Consider the following 18,073-nt stretch of genomic DNA (forward strand, 5'->3'; position numbering starts at 1 on the left):
AAATAATTCGCTCCACCTGTGGATCTTTTAAATGGGTCAGTGAGTAATAAATACACCTGTTCCCAGCTAGGTGACCTGGAAAACGTGTACTGTGTGGGGTCCGGAGTTTGAGAACCACTGCACTAAGGGGTAGACTCAACTACCTGCTGGTTCTCTTCGCTGGGTAATTAAAGACCAGCAAGCAACCTTGAGACAACTTTAACACTGTTTTCTGCTCCTACCCTCCAGAGGTTACTGAATCTGCCCCTAAATGTAAAAAGTAACCCTAATAGTGCACACACGGTCAGATTTGTTGCCAGATATGAACGAGAACTATTTTAAAAATCGTTCATATCTGAAAGAAAATCTGACATGTGGGTCTGCAAAGATGAACGATGCGCGTTCCGGCATGTCAGATATCGATAACTGTCATTGTCTGTGTTTGCAGTCAGATTTTGACGATTTCATTCATTTTAATACTGTCTGAAATTGTTCAATCATTCAAATCGTTGGTAAAATCGTGCAAATCATTGGTCAGATCTGTCAGATGAACGATTTTACCATGTGTGTGCACCATTATGGTGCATATACACGGTCAGATGAACGATGAATGGTTTAACGATTTTTACCAACGATTTCAGACAGTATTAAAATGAATGAAATCGACCAAATCTGACTGCAAACCACAGACAATGTCAGATATCATTCAACGTTGCAGGCTCACGTCAGATTTTGTCAGATATGAATGATTGAAAGATTTTTTTAAATCTATCGTTCAAATCTGACAGAAAATCTGACCGTGTGTATGCACCATTAGACTCCACTCTTTTGTTACTTAGACCTATACTAGCAAAACTTTATAGCAAATGCCAACCAGAAGACTGTCAAAATTTTTTAGATCCATTATACATGTGTTAAAAGCTTTATATTTACACAGACACAAGTATTTTCAGCTACAAAAAAATAAAATTTGTTCATTATAGTGTATATTTACACTATTACACATTTATACCATATAAATGAATGCTATTATATGGTGCTTACAGGGGAAGTATTGAGTCTAGGTTATTTCTTTGTGCCTCTGAATGGGTTATCACAACAGTTTTGAAATTCTATCATTTGCTTATAGTGATATTATATGCACTACAGTGCATTGTGAATGTTTTGCCCTCAGGAAGGAAGTGGCCTGACTATTCCTTCTGGAATGCCAACATTCTCACACTAGGCTGCAGCCTACACCCATTTCTGTGTAGTAATACAGTGCTCACATCCTAGATTTACTGAAATAAAAACAGCATGTCTGCAACTGAACAGCAACACAGAGAGCACAGTATGAGAACCATACAGCAGACTTACCACAATCATTTCGGAGGATTCCAACACAATGCATTCACAGCCACGCCTGAAGCTTCCTGCAGATCTCTTGCCAAAACTGTGGATATACCAAACAAAGGACAACATTGAGTTCAAATCTCTGCAGGACTTTAAAGTCATGCACAATCTATTCCTACACAACTAAGGCCATATGGATCAGTAATAAATATAGTACAATATCTGTACACAATATGTGAGAAGCGTCACTGGTAACTGCAAGGTCAAAGAATACCAAAGGCGCAGTTGCAATTATGGTTCCTGTTCACATGCTCTTCGGCCATTACGCGGCTAGCATAGTGGTGCATAAACAAATTGTTCCCATAGAAAAGGTTTATAGACAGATGTTTGTTCTTAACACTCATGGTCTTACTGGTAAAGTGCCAGTAAGATCACACATTCTCCAAAAAGGACAACGAATGAGAAAATACATATTCTATTTTCTAAAATACACAGATTTCAAACACTGCTTTACTTAACCTGTACAGATGTAGTGAACTAAACAATGTAATTTCCCTCAATCAGAAACCATACCGATTGGGTGCTTTAATGGTTTCTTAATCTGTCAGCTAGATGGCTTAGATACAGGTTGAGTCTTCCATATCCAAAATGCTTGGGACCAGGGTTATTTTGGATATCGGAATGTTCTGTATTTTGGAATATTTGCATACCATAATGAAATATCTTTGGAATGGGACCCAAATCTAAACACATAATGCTTTATGTTTTATCTACACACAGCCTGAAGGAAAATTGTATACAATATTTCCAATAATTTTGTGGCTCAAACAATGTTTGCGTACATACATTACCGTTCAAAAGTTTGGGGTCACTTAGAAATGTCCTTATTTTTGAAAGAAAAGCACATAGTTATTTTTCAATAAAGATAACATTGATCAGAAATCCACTCTATACATTGTTAATGTGGTAAATGACTATACTAGCTGCAAACGTGTGTATAGAGGCCCATTTCCAGCAACATCACTCCAGTGTTCTTATTGTACATTGTGTTTGCTAAGCGCATTAGAAGACTAATGGATGATTAGAAAACCCCTGAAAACTCTTGTGCAAGTATGTTAGCACAGCTGAAAAAGGGTTTGCTCGTTAGAGAAGCTATAAAACTGGCCTTCCTTTGAGCTAGTTGAGTATATGGAGCATCACATTTGTGGGTTCAATTATACTCTCCAAATGGCCAGAAAAAGAGAACTTTCAAATGAAACTCGACAGTTTATTCTTATTCTTAGAAATGAAGGCTATTCCATACGAGAATTTGCCTATAACTGAACATTTCCTACAACGGTGTGTACTACTCCGTTCAGAGAACAGCACAATCAGGCTCTAACCAGATTAGAAATAGAAGTGGGAGGCCCCGATGCACAACTGTGCAAGAAGACAAGTACATTAGAGTCTCTAGTTTGAGAAATAGACGCCTTACAAGTCCTCAACTGGCAGCTTTATTAAATGGTACCCGCAAAACGCCAGTGTCACCGTCTACAGTGAAGAGGTGACTCTGGGATGCTGGCCTTCTAGGCAGAGTGGCAAAGAAAAAGCCATATCTGAGACTGGCCAATAAAAGGAAAAGATTAATATGGGCAAAAGAAAACAGGCAGAGGAAGATTAGAAAAAAGTGTTATGGACAGACAAATCGAAGTTTGAGGTGTTTGGATCACACAGAAGAACATTTGTGAGATGCAGAACAAGTGAAAAGATGGTGGAAGAGTGCCTGACGCCATCTGTCAAGCATGGTGGATGTAATGTGATGGTCTGGGGCTGCTTTGGTGACGGTAAGTGGGAGATTTGTACAAGGTAAAAGGGATTTTGAACAAGGAAGGCCATCACTACATTTTGCAATGCCATACCCTGTAGACAGTGCTTGATTGGAGCCAATTTCCTCCTCTAACAGGACAATGACCCAAAGCACACCTCCAAATTATGCAAGAACTATTTAGGGAAGAAGCAGGCAGCTGGTATTCTGTCAGTAATGGAGTGGCCAGCGCAGTCACCAGATCTCAATCAACCCCATTGAGCTGTTGTGGGAGCAGCTTGACCATATGGTACGCAAGAAGTGCCCATCAAGCCAATCCAACTTGTGGGAGGTGCTTCAGGAAGCGTGGGGTGAAATTTCTTCAGATTACCTCAACAAATTAACAGCTAGAATGCCAAAGGTCTGCAATGCTGTAATTGCTGCAAAAGGAGCATTCTTTGACTAAAGCAAAAGTTTGAAGGACAAAATTATTATTTCTAACCTTGCCAATGTCTTCACTATGTTTAAATTCATTTTGCAACTAATTTGATAAATAAAAGTCAGTTTTCATGTAAAACACGAAATTGTCTTGGTGACCCCAAACTTTTGAACGGTAGTGTACATGAAATTCATTTATGTTTCATATACACCTTATACACAAAGCCTGAATGTAATTTTATACTTTATTTTTAATAATTTTGTGCCTAAACAAAGTCTGTGTACATGGTATCATCAAAAAGCAAAGGTGTCACTGTCTGTCATGCTAAAAAAAATTCCGTATTTTGGAATATTTGGATATCGGAGACTCAACCTGTAATATTTGTGGTGTTATTCCTTAGAATCCACTTAATGGACGTCCCCGTTCGTTTTCATGTTGCACTGCTGCTCTGGTCATTGATGGGGGAACTAAAGGGACCAATTCTATGGAGTGGGTTTGCTAATGCTCAGAATTTACCAATGTCACAGAATAATGACATGTGGCCCTAATGAAGCAATAAATCATTCTCATTACTATGACGATAACATGCCTTCACCAGATTTGTAAGTCAAAAACAAACTATGCAAGAATTGGTCTGTAAAGAAGCCATTTTTGGCTGCTCAGGGCCGATATGGTTTAAAAACTTGTTGGATCTGCTCATCTGATCTGGCCTGCTGCACAACGTTTGTCGGGAAACAATGAGAAATTATGGTGTACACTTTGTAGTGTGTACATAAGCGGTCCAACATAGTTCATTTAAAAACCTTTGATGATCTTTAGGACATATAATTGTTCATATAATTCAGTAGTATGTATACTGGACAGCAGATGTCCTCAAGATCGTTTCAACTAAAAAGGAAATGATATATAGATTTTACTCCCTAACAAAACACAAACTCATAAGAGGTAAACAATAATGTATCATATACAGTACATAGCTACATAACTGTGTAATGTACATAAATACACATTTATCTGTGCTCCACAAACATACACAAGAACACCTCTACAATTACATATAAGGGGGAATGCAGTTGAATGTGATGTTGAACAGCGTTGAGAATGAGTGCCGGGAGCTATTCACTTGGCTGTGCTCTCAACCCGCGACTAGAAGATTTCTGCTCACTCCCTCCTGTGCTGTGAGCAGGAATCTGACTAAGCTAGTGCATCGATGCTAGTTGTGGGCTTACCACGTGCGCTAACAGCATAGAGCCCGGCAATTAAGTTGGAGAATGCAGTTTAGCGCAACTAAACCCCTGGCGTTAGGAGCGATAAACAGCATCGACCAGCTTAAGTGCCAGGCGCAATGCAGACCTGACGCTATTCGACATTGCGTTCAATTGATTACCCCCTTACACTAAAATAAAATGGCTTAATATAGAAAACCACAAAACCGCTATATGAATAAGCTACACTTTATATACTTTGTAAAATGCTACAGACCCCTTGTGACGTCAAACTACTGCTGGTAAAGATTCACCTATAAAGCACTGTACTATGTACCAACTATGCGGGAATTCAATTTAGTGCAATAGAGGAGAGTCACCGCCCCCAACCCCGCCCCCCCCCTTTTTGGGTCATCATTCCTTTATGCACACCGTTACCCATGATACAATGTACATTATAAAATAATTTCAATTGACTATGTAAATACCCAAATGTTTAAAAGAAAAACAAAGCTACACTTCATAACAGTAAACTCTATGCACACAATACAAAGCACCAGGATTCAGATCTTCGAAGCAATTCTGTTGGTAATAGAACAAGAAAATCACTGTGATAGAATGCAAAAAAACCCCTTGGAATTTCAATGTGCTCTCAGATTATTATCTACTGGTCTCAATGTTGTAAGACGTCCAGTAATAAAATACATCACTCAGGTCTCATCTGATACTGCCATTGGAATGGAAATAATCACTATTACAATTACTATTATAAATGTGCAGTTTGAGGTGATTAAGATTTTCCTTTTATAAACTAATCTCCTAAACTAATTTTGTGTGTGTGTTTGGTCTAAATCGAAAGCTTATGTTGAAAGCAAATAATTCCTTGAGAGCCATTATATCTCAGTAGTTATCTAGACTTCGCAAGTTCACAGCTAAGCCGTTTTCATGGGTTGGGTACGAGATACCGGCGTTTGGGAACCCGAAGCTCAGAATCCCAACGCCGGCATCCCAACAGGGTTAGAATACAGACACTTGTCAGTAAGTATCCTAACCCTACCCCACACCCTAAACCTATCCTCCACCCTAGTGCCTAACCCTCCCTCTAACTCCACTACTTACCATCGGAGTGCCAGCGGTCAGTGAAGTGGAGTAAGGATTCTAACTGACAGACTGATTTCAACTACATTCCGTTTTCATGTGTAGTATACAGATTAGTAGCACATTTTTTATTTTATTTTTTTGGTTGGGGTGTATTGAAAAATCAATTATTTTCAGGGTGATGGGTCATTATATAGAAGAAGCAAGCATTTATGGCACAGTATTTGGAGAGAACCTTGGTGACATTACTACTCTGTGTGCGTCCACCACTGTGTGAGACAATTATCAACTTAATAACGACTATCACTAACAAAAAAGCTCACATGAAATAATACCAAATGCCACATTCAGGAAGTTAACCTTTAGTTCTACTACTATTTCTACACTGCTAAGGACTTTGTTCTCACTCTAGGCAAAGTTCAGTGGGAAGTAAATCCTTCTATGGAGCTTGTGCACAGCCAGATGCTAAACATGATGAGTGTTCATATGATGTGCAGCATATATATGTTTTACAGAAGCACAGAGCCATTTATTTTTATTTTTTCTGTGAGAATAGACAAAATGTTGTCCTTTGCCGCTACAAATTTTGATTCACACAATTGCTACTTTAACTTATTTTTTTTTTGCAAGGGTGGAGAGAGAACAGTCCCTTATTACACATTTTATTAGGGATTTTATTTTATACAATCAATTAAGTTCTATTAAAAACAACCTAATGTTATGATCATAAATTTTTATACTATCTGTAATGAAGACATTATTTGCCCAAGGAACGTGCTTGTATTTGGTTTAGGATTGTAACGTGCAAATTAGCTTTTTGCAGATACTGTTTGGAAACCCCAGCAACAGGTTCCGGTCTTGCATCTTTCAGTGCAGTCCTTCCACAACACTGACTATAGCCTGACCGCATCAGCTTAGAGTCCTTCACAAAGAAAACTGCTTCATAAAAGACTACACAAAATGGAGTTTGAAGTGGGAAGGAGTTGGCCAGACAGACCCAAGGCATCCTTTATCCAATGTAACCAAAGAGGCATTTCTCGACAAAAGGCCAGATACGTTGCTTTATCTCCTGTACTAAAACACACATTGGAAAAATCTATATTTTAACCAAATATTAGTCATACACAGTGATAAACACTATAACACTCAGTTTTTGCACAGATTGATGATTCTCATATTTTAATGCTATTCAACACAGAACAAAATTTAGCGCTAACCAATAGCTCCTCTAAATCAACAAAATGTGATCAGAAAGCACATAACACACACACACACACACACTTTATTGCAGCCCACCCATAACACAACAGTTCTAGATTATCAGGGAAAGCTGATTACTGGAACAAAAACATATAGGGGTCTAGTTACTAAGCAGTGTTAGGAGACCAAGTGAAAAGTGATAAGAAAGTGATAAGGTGCCAGCCAATCAGCTCCCAACTGTCATCTCGTGTTTGAAAAATGACAGCTGGGAGCTGATTGGCTGGCACCTTATCACTTTTCACTCTGTCTCCTAACACTGCTTAGTAAACAGACCCCTTAGCGTGATAAATCAGGTCAGTGCTGTCTACGGAGCAAGACAAATGACAGAACTGTTATAGCACTTTAAAAAGAAACGGGTCAGCAATTTTACACCAATATATCAGACTAAAAAAATGGCATACAAATGGCAATTTTGTAATGGACAGGATCAGACAATCGACGAGCCAAAGAAATATTCAATGCAAAGTACACAAATAATTTGCTTTCACTCTGGCCAAGTAAATGGTTATATGGCTATAATTCCACTATCAATGTCAGCGACGCAACAGCCTATTGGTGGTGGTAGTAGTTGGAGTGCGTGAAGGCAACAAGAACAGGAAATCACACAAATAAAGAGTGCTTCACTAAAATCAAAGAGCCCACTTCAAGCGCAACATCCATACATTCCCCTGGAGCCAGAGCTGGAGAAATTCTAGGTGCCAGTTTGCCAATATAACCAAGAACTGATATGGAGTCATGTAGGACAATAAATGCATGCTTCCTGGATCTTTAATAGATCCTGATGTCCTAGTTCTGGCTGACCTGTTATGTCATAGAAATGGGGGAATTGGTATGAAATACCGTCGGCCGCATGGCCAGCGGTTCGATTCCAGTCAGCGGCAGCCCGACAGAAGCAGAGTGCGACACAGCGGAAGCCCGACAGCGCTGGAAATCCAGATCGTGGATAGGCAAGTATCCACTAACCTAACCCCCCTAACCCTAACTTCCCCCCCAAGTGCCTAACCCTAATCACCCCCTTCCCCGCTGCCTAAACCTAAGTCCCCTGGGGGGGTGCCTAACCCTAAGCCCCCCCCGGGGGTGCCTAACCCTAACCCTCCCTCCCCCTAGCCTAACCCTAACCCTCCCGGGGGGGTGCCTAACCCTAAGTCCCCCCCGGGAGCCCTAAACCTAACCCTCCTCCCCCCCCGCGGCTGTCCGCTCGCGGGACCCGGCATCACTACGATCGTCTCCGGTCTCCAGGCGTCGGGGAAATGCGGGCGTCTATATCACCCATGCCGGGATAAGACAGTCGGGAAGCCGGCTGCCGGTATTTAGGCAGTCGGCTTCCCGATTGCCTCCCGAAATGGGCAATCCATTTGGAAATACAAATTCTAGAAACTTGTTGCAGACAACTTAAAATCACTGCAGTCACCTAAAATAAAGCAAACATGTAAAATGTGCCTCTAGCCGTATTAGTTATACAGTTGTACAAATACCCATACTGCGGTATCAAGATGCATAACAAGTTATTCCTGTACTTGGCCTATTACTTATATAAGTGTAGAAATACACAGATAATCCATTGTGATCTCAATCTATTCAATTGTTAAAGATGGACAATTTGTACACACTGACAAAGAAAGCTTACACAACTGCTTCAGTCATTAATACAGCAAAAAAAGGACATTTGTCAGCGAAAACAAGGGTCAGTGTGTTCACAATAACCTCACATGAATTGTAATGTATGTAATAATAAAGTTCAGAAATATGGTCACAAGAATCCCTCCCAGGGAAAGAAAAGAAATCTATAAAAAAGGTCCCTAAGATTTACACCAGTGTTCACAAGATTGCAGAGTAAAACAAATGTTTCCACCAGCCTGGAGGAAGCGCCGGCGGACTAATGCAAACAAAATACAAATACAATATAAAAAAAAAAAAAAAAAAGGGATATAGGTTGTATTTTAGGTGTACTGTACACAATGCGGAACGGTACTTTTCTATTTTCACTATGGATAAATTACTACATTTTGCAGCAGACCAGAGCTGGCAAATATTGTGTTGCATCCCTATATTTATAACTGGACATACCTGCATTTATGTGAAGAAAGGGATGGGAAGTGGGACTATCATGTGAGGTTTAGTCCTTTGCGCAGTATTCACAGGTGGTTTCTGTTGTCTGCATATGTATGCATGCTTCATGCTGCATCCTGCGTATGACATAAGCCACTTTTCTGGGGTTTTCAGTGTATACAAAACATTGTCTACACTTTCCCTTAGGGCCGATGAGCACTGTCACCTCAGAATAAAAAAGGGCATCCCCACTTATATATCTTGAAAGATAAGAATATTATTCCAACATTTCTTGTGACTGATTCCATTTAATTAAGAGTTTGAACACGGCTCCTCCTTATGTGGGTCACTTATGTATAAACAGCAACACCCTTACACTGGGACTCATCATCAAGCAGGCATGAGGTAGTATGGAGTCAGAATAGTGTAGTATGGATATGTAAACAGATATACTTACCTATACCAGCAGCTTCCAAGTTAGCTACAATCACCCCTTGTCTGCCCAGGTGACGTCAACTCCTTATTTTCTTGTGTGTACTGTTTATAAGTTTGTTAAATTTCAGATCTTGATGTTTATAAGACAGGACTGATGAGCTAGAATACCATTAAAAAATGCATGAGCACAGATTTCTAGTGCAGAACGTTCTCCTTGACCTCATTCTGACAAAATCTAGGGAACTTACTTCATCAATACATACTCTGAGCTTTTCTGATGCTGCCGCAGCAGCCTTTTCAACTAGAGCTTCTCTTGAGCCAGAGATGGCTTTTATAGCTGTGCATTGAAATTAAATGACTATTTGGTGCTACAGGTATCGTCAACAAAGCAGAGTTTTCACTACTACAGTGAAACTTCCAAGCTTAACAAAAATCTCAATAAAAGGAATACAAAAACGCCAAATAGTGAGGTCTATAGAAACCAGGAAAAATGATTCAGTTTAGTAACAAAATATAGGGTTAGTGTAACTATTCTAGTCTGTTCATTTACAAAATGTACAAAAAAAACCCCAAACTTTAAAAAGAATCTTTGGTCTCGATTCTATTCTACGCGATGTGAATAACGCCGGGAACGAGTTCCCAGAGCTATTCAATTCTATGCAAAGTTAGGTCGGGGAAGGCTCGTTCTCGCGCCTTAAACAGGGGTGTTTAGGCGCGAGAACGGGCATTCTCCGACTAAACTTCCTGCAATGCTGTTTTCTCGGCGCGAAGGGCAGAAAACAGCATCACGCCTGGACTTTTCTCGGATTTCTGCTCGCATCCCCGGTGGGGTGCGAGAAGAAATCAGTAGTCGGGCTTAGCAGCGCGGTGTATTGAATAGCTCCGAGAGCTCACTCCCAGCACTATTCACATCGCGTAGAATAGAATTGAGCCCTTTGTCTATTAGAGTTGCCTGACTGAAATACTTTAATTGAAACGGAACGAAGCCAACGGGCTAACGTTTGTTTGTTGGCAGGCCAACCCCTCTTGTGAAAACCAAAGAGGATAAACAAGGAATCAGACATCCTAACCGAAGCCGTCCAGTCTACATAAATTCTAAGCGCCCGGACCACATCTAAGGAAGTCTCACCAGCTGAAAGATCAGGGGACTGAAAAGCTGGCACAACAAGTTCCTGATTAATATGGAACTTCGAAACCACTTTGGGCAAAAACTCAGGACGAGTACGGAGCACCGCTCTGTCCTGGTGAAAAATCAGGAAAGGAGGGCGACAGGAAAGCGCCCCCAATTCAGACACCCTCCTGGCCGAAGCAATTGCCAGGAGAAAAACCGTCTTAAATGTCAGCCACTTGAGCTCCACCGCCTCAAGAGGCTCAAACGGAGGACCCTGCAGGACCCGTAGCACCACCGCCAAGTCCCAAGGAGCCACAGGAGGCACAAAGGGAGGCTGGATCCTGAGAACACCTTGGAAAAAGGTGTGAACGTCTGGTAGTATTGCAATCCGCCGTTGAAACCACACGGACAAGGCGGACACATGAACCTTCAGAGATGCAAGGCGTAAGCCGAGATCCAATCCTGACTGAAGAAATTCCAAGATCCTAGAAACTCGGTACACCTGAGGATCATAATGTCTGGACTCACACCACTGAAAGTAAGTGTGCCACACTCTGTGATAAATCCGTGCTGAAGCAGGCTTGCGTGCCCTGAGCATGGTACCAATAACCGAACTGGAGAAGCCCCGAGACCTCAAGACGGCTGTCTCAAGAGCCACGCCGTCAAAGACAGCCGACCCAGATCCGGGTAAAGGCAGGGCCCCTGAGACAACAGGTCCCGACGCTGAGGAAGAAGGTACGGAGCGTCGATAGAGAGGCTCCTGAGATCGGAGTACCAAGGACGTCTGGGCCACGCCGGAGCTACTAGCACGAGCATGCCGCCGTCCTGCTTGAATTTCCGCAGAACCCGAGGAAGCAGGGATATCGGAGGAAACAGATACGCCAGGTGAAACGTCCATTTCACCGACAGCGCGTCCACCAGACTTGCACCTGCGTCTCTTGTCCTTGACCCGTAAACGGGCAACTTGTGATTGTGACGGGAGGCCATCAAGTCCAGCTCCGGCAGTCCCCACCTGTCCACGAGTAGCTGAAACACCTCTGGGTGAAGCGACCATTCCCCGGGATGCACGTCGTGACGGCTGAGGAAGTCCGCCTCCCAATTGAGGACTCCGGGGATGAAGACCGCCGAGATCACTGGAATGTGACCCTCCGCCCAAGTCAGGATACGAGACACCTCCGACATCGCTGCCTGACTGCGAGTTCCGCCTTGGTGATTGATATACGCCACCGTGGTGGCGTTGTCGGACTGCACCTGTACCGCCCTTCCGTGAAGAGCGGGGCCGGACGACTGCAGGGCCCTGTATACTGCCCGCAGTTCCAGGATGTTGATGGGGAGAAGTGCTTCTTCCGCTGACCAACGACCCTGAAGCGACAAAGAGCCGGTCACTGCCCCCCAACCCCGGAGACTGGCATCCGTCGTGAGCAGGACCCAGTCCGGGATCCAAAATGGGCGCCCCTCGACCAGATGAGCTGTCTGAAGCCACCAAGCCAAAGATAGCCGAATGTCCGGAGACAACACCAGCACCTGAGAGCGGATTCGGTGAGGTAACCCGTTCCATTCTGATAGAATCAGCCCCTGCAGGGGCCGGGAATGGAACTGGGCAAATTCCACCATGTCGAATGTCGACACCATGGACCCCAGAACTCTCATAGCCGAATGGACCGACAGGCGGCAACGGCTCAGGCAACTGCGTATCCGCAGCTGTAGGGAGGCGACCTTCTCCGGAGTCAGGAAGATCCTTTGCTGACGCGAATCCAGCAGGGCTCCCAAATGAACCATCCGCTGTGATGGAATCAGGGAGGACTTTTTCCAATTTATCAACCACCCGTGTGCTTGCAGGCAAGCGATCGTCAGGTGGAGATGTTGAAGCAGTACCTCCGGGGAGCTCGCCAGCAACAGGAGGTCGTCCAGGTACGGCCGCAGCCGTACATTCTGGTTCCGAAGATGTGCGGCCATGACCGCCATAATCTTCGTGAACACCCTCGGTGCCGTGGAGAGACCAAAGGGTAGCGCCCGGAACTGATAGTGGTGTTGAAGGATAGCGAACCTCAGATACCGCTGGTGTGAAGATGCTATCGGAACATGGAGGTAGGCGTCCTGGATGTCCAGGGACACCATGTAATCCCCCGGTTCCATCGCCAGAATGATGGAACGTAACGTTTCCATCCTGAACTTGGGAACTCTGAGGAATTTGTTCAGAGACTTCAAGTTGAGGATAGGGCGATGAGAACCATTGGGTTTCTGCACCAGAAACAGAGACGAATAATACCCCGTCCCTCGTTGTGATAGAGGAACGGGAACAATGACCCCTGCTTTCAGCAAGGACTCTATAGCCTCCTGAACCTGTAATGCCTTGGTCTTGTCCTGAGAAGGACTTGTGCAGAAAAACTGGTGGGGTGGTCTGTGCTGAAAAGACAGGGCGTACCCCTGGGAGACCACTTCTCGAACCCAGGCATCCGTGGTGGTATCGTGCCAGCACTGGGCAAATAGAAGAAGTCGGCCTCCCACTCTGAGGTCCCCCAGAGGGAGGCCCGTCCCATCAGGCCGCAGGCTTATCTTCCTGCTTGGAAGAAGGGCGCCGAGCACTCCAGGCTTGCTTCTTGGGTTTAGAGGCCGTCTTACTCGCAGACTGTCTCGGGAAGGACTGACCTTTCGCCTTACCCTGAACCCGAAAGGAACGAAAAGCCGAACTCCGAACCTTAGCAGGCAGTGCCGCCGAAGGGAGGAAGGCCGACTTGGATTTAGCCAGGGTGTCCACTATTTTGTCCAAGTCCGGACCAAATAGTAATTCCCCATTGAAAGGTAAGGCCTCCAGACCTTTCTTTGAATCAGAGTCCGCTCTCCAGGACCGCAACCATAAGGATCGGCGGGCAGACACCGCTGCAGCCGATACCCGCAAGGTCAGCAGACTAGCATCTAAAGAAGCTTCTCCAATGTAAGAAGCAGCGTCCCTCATTTGTCCCAACAACGCCCGCTGGACATCCGGAGCGTCGTCCGGGAAGGTATCTTCCAATGCATTGGCCCACCCCTCAATGGCCTTGGCCACCCAGGAGATGGCCATGGACGGTCGGGCCACCGCCCCGGAGGGAGTAAATAGACTTTAAGCAAGTCTCAACTTTCCTGTCCGTGGGATCCTTCAGCGAGGATATCGACGGTAATGGTAAGGTGGCGCCCCGAGTTAAACGGGTGACATGGGAATCCACCGCCGGTGGAGTTTCCCATTTTTTACAATGTGCCTCAGGGAAGGGGTAATTAGAAGCCAACCGCTTCTGAGGAAGGAATCTCTTACTGGGCGCCTGCCAAGCTACCGCCATATGATCCGTCAACTGATCCGACAGGGGAAACACCGCAGAAGCCACCTTAGTTTTTTTGAAACTAGGAAACTTCGACTTAGGAACCGGTGCCTCATCCTCTATAAGAAGAATAGCTCGCACCGCCCTAACTAGTGCTCGCACATTAATGGACGACTTGGTATCCATTTCCTGGACCGAGGCGTCCGAGTCAGTGTCATCAGGGACCTCCCCATCATCTGAGGAACCCTCTGAGTCCGATACCTGAGCAGCCCGTGTCATGAGTGGGCGTTTTGAAATCCTAGAAGGCATGTCAGTCTGCAACATTGACTGAAAAGCCGAGGAAGCGGCCGCCAAATTTTGCACGGAGTTGGTGAGCACATCCACCCAGGGTGGAGGAGTCACCATAGGGGCCTGAAAAGGTACCACAGGCTGCTGCGGCACAGGGGAAGCCTGTATATACATAGGCAACCTCGCATAGGGACCCACCGACTGAGACCCAGGAGGACTCCGCAATAACTGCGGGACACACGGGGAATGGGGGATGGTCGGCTGGGGCAACGACCTAGTAGGGAGAGCAGTCGGGACCGACAGACGGTCCGCAATAGACACCAGCACTTGAGAAAACATCGCCCACGGTGGTTCCTGCGCCAGAGAAGGTCTGGATGGGCCAGGAGCCACCTGGCATCGACTACACAGGCCATACTGTGACAAATCCTCCCTATCTACTCCTGCAGAACAGCGTCCGCAGGAGGCCAACACCGGAGCCACTGAGCGCTCAACCTCCTCGTCTGACATGACAGAATATATTATATAGTCAAAAAATATATCTGGCAACAGGGCAGAAGAAAACGCACTCACCGGTGTGCTAAACAACAGCCCACAATACGGCACTGTGTAGCACACAACTGTATGTGACGGACCTCACAAATACGTGATCTATATAAGTGAGGTCAGTAGAAACGCTCCTCCCCCACACACCTGTAGGGCTTGTAGGAGAAGTAAAGGGATAGGTATAAGCTGACAGTAAGCGGAAAAAAAACACAGACAGGCAGCACTAGCAAAAGTCACATACCATGCAGGAAGATATACTCACTGCACCTTTCCACTACAATCAACCTGCCCAGATTCAGTGTCTGGGAGGGCTATAGTGCTGTGTACGCTGTCCTTAATCAGGGGAGAGGTACACAGGGGGACCGGTCCGCGTGCTCCCTGAAGATCTGCGCTGCCACTGTGAGAAAATGGCCGCTGGAGACCTCAGAGGAGGAGTGGCCGAGTAGCTGCAGCTCAGCGACGCCAGACTCTGTGCTGAAAGGCGCGCTGAGGGGAGGAGCCGCTAAACAGGGAAGGCTTCCTCCCCTGGCTAGCATATTAACCCCAGGGCTTGCCGGCATCCCGCTTGCCATATATCCCTGGTGGTCTAGTGGTCCCACGGGTTATTCCTCCTCAGAGGGGGAGCCCGCCGCCACCGCTAGCGGCCCCCGGTCTGTCCCCTAGGACCGGGGGCAAAGGACTGCATCTGCAGGTAAAACCCGCGAGCCGCCGCTAATCGGCGACTCGCGGCTTACCTTGTCCCCGGCGACTCCGGCAGCAGTCCAGGGAGGGACCCAGAGTCCGGCTAGTACGGACTCTGGCCTCCCGCCGCGATCCCCAGTGCAGTACTGGCGTCGCGGCGCCAGCGGGGAAGGAGAGCGGCAGCGTGGGCGTCTGCATAGACAGCCCGTCGCTGCCACACTAGAGCCTCTGTTTTAAAATAAAAATCTAACAGGCTCTTTTTTTTTTTAAATAAAAATAGAAAGCTTTTGGGGGCTGCTCCTGCAGCCCCCCTGCGCAGGTGACCCGACTCCGGCCGGGCACCAACTCAAACTGAGGTGCTGTGGCCGGGGGCGGGGTATAGAGGAGGACGGACCCAAGTGCATCCTGGGAGCAGCTAAAGCTTTAACTGCGTGGTGCCAATGGATCCAGATCCAGCTATACCCCAAGGTCAACCCTGTGGACCCCCTATGGACCCTGAAGTAGAAACAATATATTCTTACTCCGTTCATAAACCAGGTAAAACCTCATGGAGCACACAGGAGTAGGAGAATCTACTAAACAAATAAAGAAATGCTTTCTAATCTAAAGGCACAATGACAAAACCATGAAGCTCACTCAAAGAACAGTGGAGACATCCTACAGCTTAAATTAGAAAGAGCAAAGGGCAAGTATCTGACCTGTCAGCGAGAAAGAAAGGCCACAATTACTTGAACAGAAGCCAGTGCTGTGCCCAGAAAAAATGCATCTAGTGGCCAGCCCCATAAACCAACCTCCTACCACCACTAAAATTATACCATGTTCGAGCTATACTAGGACAATGGTCTAAATATTTGTTTTACATAACAGTTAATTTTGTAGTTCACAAAATGTATAACTTCCCAGACAATAAGTAAAATATTGAATACTGTATAATAAATTAGAATGTAGTTGAATACGTGCTATTTTTTTTTATTATTCGCTTATCCTTTAATGGGATAATAAACTGCAAATCTTTTGTATTTTTCTGAAGCTTCTGTCATTCTCCATAACACACACACACACACACAATGTGCCTTTGTGTCAATATAATTATAGCTATGGGATCTATCAGAAATATCTAAACAATGCCTCAAATATATTGCAGAACATTTAATATTCACCCCTGCCATTCCCTACATTGAACCTAGCATTCATATCCTCATTAAGATAGAGGGACATTTAGACACTCCCCGCATGAACAGGTTGCGTTGCCCTCCAAAAAGTACCTGTAACAGGTACCGCAACTGTATATCACACAGACCAGCGGCATTTGAGGAAATAAAACATATCCAAACCAAGATTATTCTTCCAACATTTCAGACCCCATTTATTAAGTCTTCCATCAGGGAAATGGGGTCTGAAATGGTTGGAGTAATCCTGGCGGGGGGGCGGGAAATCAATTGTTTTAAAGTTGCGGAATTAATGGCCATCTAATGATGCAATTTAATTGTTTGTGGGCGCTCAATTACCGCACTTGTCGCCCCCAATTAGATGGATAAAACGGCTATACTCCTCTAAAGTCCAGGTTAGGGCTCCCGTTTGGGCTCTCCAAACCACAGACTTTTCACACATTTCCGCTCACCTCCTCAGGAGTGGGCAAGCAAAAATCCCGGCACCTGTTCATGCCCGTACAGAGCAACAATTGAATTGCTCCATCAGGTGCCCGGCACTGACAACCACTGGCATAAACAACGCCCCGCCCATTTTGCATATGCTTTATTTCCTCAAGTGCCGCCGGTCTGTGCGATAGATATACAACAATCAGCCAGAACATTAAAACCACCTGCATATCATTGTGTGTTTCCCTCTTGTGCCGTCAAAACAGCTGTGACCCATCGAAGCATGGACTTCACAAGATTAAGATTCTTTAAGTCTCTTAATTTACAAAACAAACAAATATTATCCAAAAAGGCACTATTGTGGTTCACATCCAAAAGGTATTACCTTTGGCTGTGAATCACAATAGTGCCTTTTTGGATACTATTTGTTTGTTTTGTACCGTTATTCTGGAGATTGGTGAAGGCTCCACAGTATCTACGGCTGATATTGTGTATTCTGCGCAAATTTATAGACTTTCTTTTTCTCTATAAGTCTCTTAATTTGAAGGTGGGGCCCTCCATGGCTCGGAATTATTTTCCAGCACATCTCAGGGATGCTCTATCAATTTGAGATCTGGGAATTTGGATGTCAAGTCAACACCTTGGACTCTTTGTAATGTTCCTGAAATCATTTCTGGACTTTTTTTGCAGTATAGCAGTGTACATTATCCTGCTGAAAGAGGACTTTTATAAATGGCTGTGCACAAGAAAGAAAAAAAAAAATTTAACCACACACACACACACTAAATACCAAATGTGGCCATTTACAGTTATCCTAAACAATCTTCTATAACACCATAAAAATATGCACTCTGTCATCCAGAAAAGGTCCTCAGCAAACCCTTGCTTTGGAGAGGAATCAGCAACACAGGAAATATCGTTTCTACATCTTAAAAGAATTCTTTTCTGAAAACAGAGGTCAGAAAATATTATATCTTGC

The 18,073-nt window shown here is 44.7% G+C and overlaps 1 protein-coding gene across 6 annotated transcripts in view; it reads right to left on the bottom strand.

The window, feature by feature from the left end:
- The window catches only part of RAPGEF2 (Rap guanine nucleotide exchange factor 2), a 364,888-nt gene that overhangs the window by 122,149 nt on the left and 224,666 nt on the right, over positions 1 to 18,073 (bottom strand). For all 6 annotated transcript variants that reach the window (XM_088475296.1, XM_088475300.1, XM_088475298.1 and 3 more), the window contains one exon: positions 1,336 to 1,411. In XM_088475296.1, coding sequence (XP_088331422.1) covers positions 1,336 to 1,411 — 76 coding nt within the window. The remainder of the gene's footprint in view (positions 1 to 1,335; positions 1,412 to 18,073) is intronic.

The sequence above is a fragment of the Taudactylus pleione genome, unplaced genomic scaffold (assembly GCF_031769625.1).
Source record: "Taudactylus pleione unplaced genomic scaffold, aTauple2 ptg000170l, whole genome shotgun sequence".
NCBI lineage: Eukaryota > Metazoa > Chordata > Amphibia > Anura > Myobatrachidae > Taudactylus > Taudactylus pleione.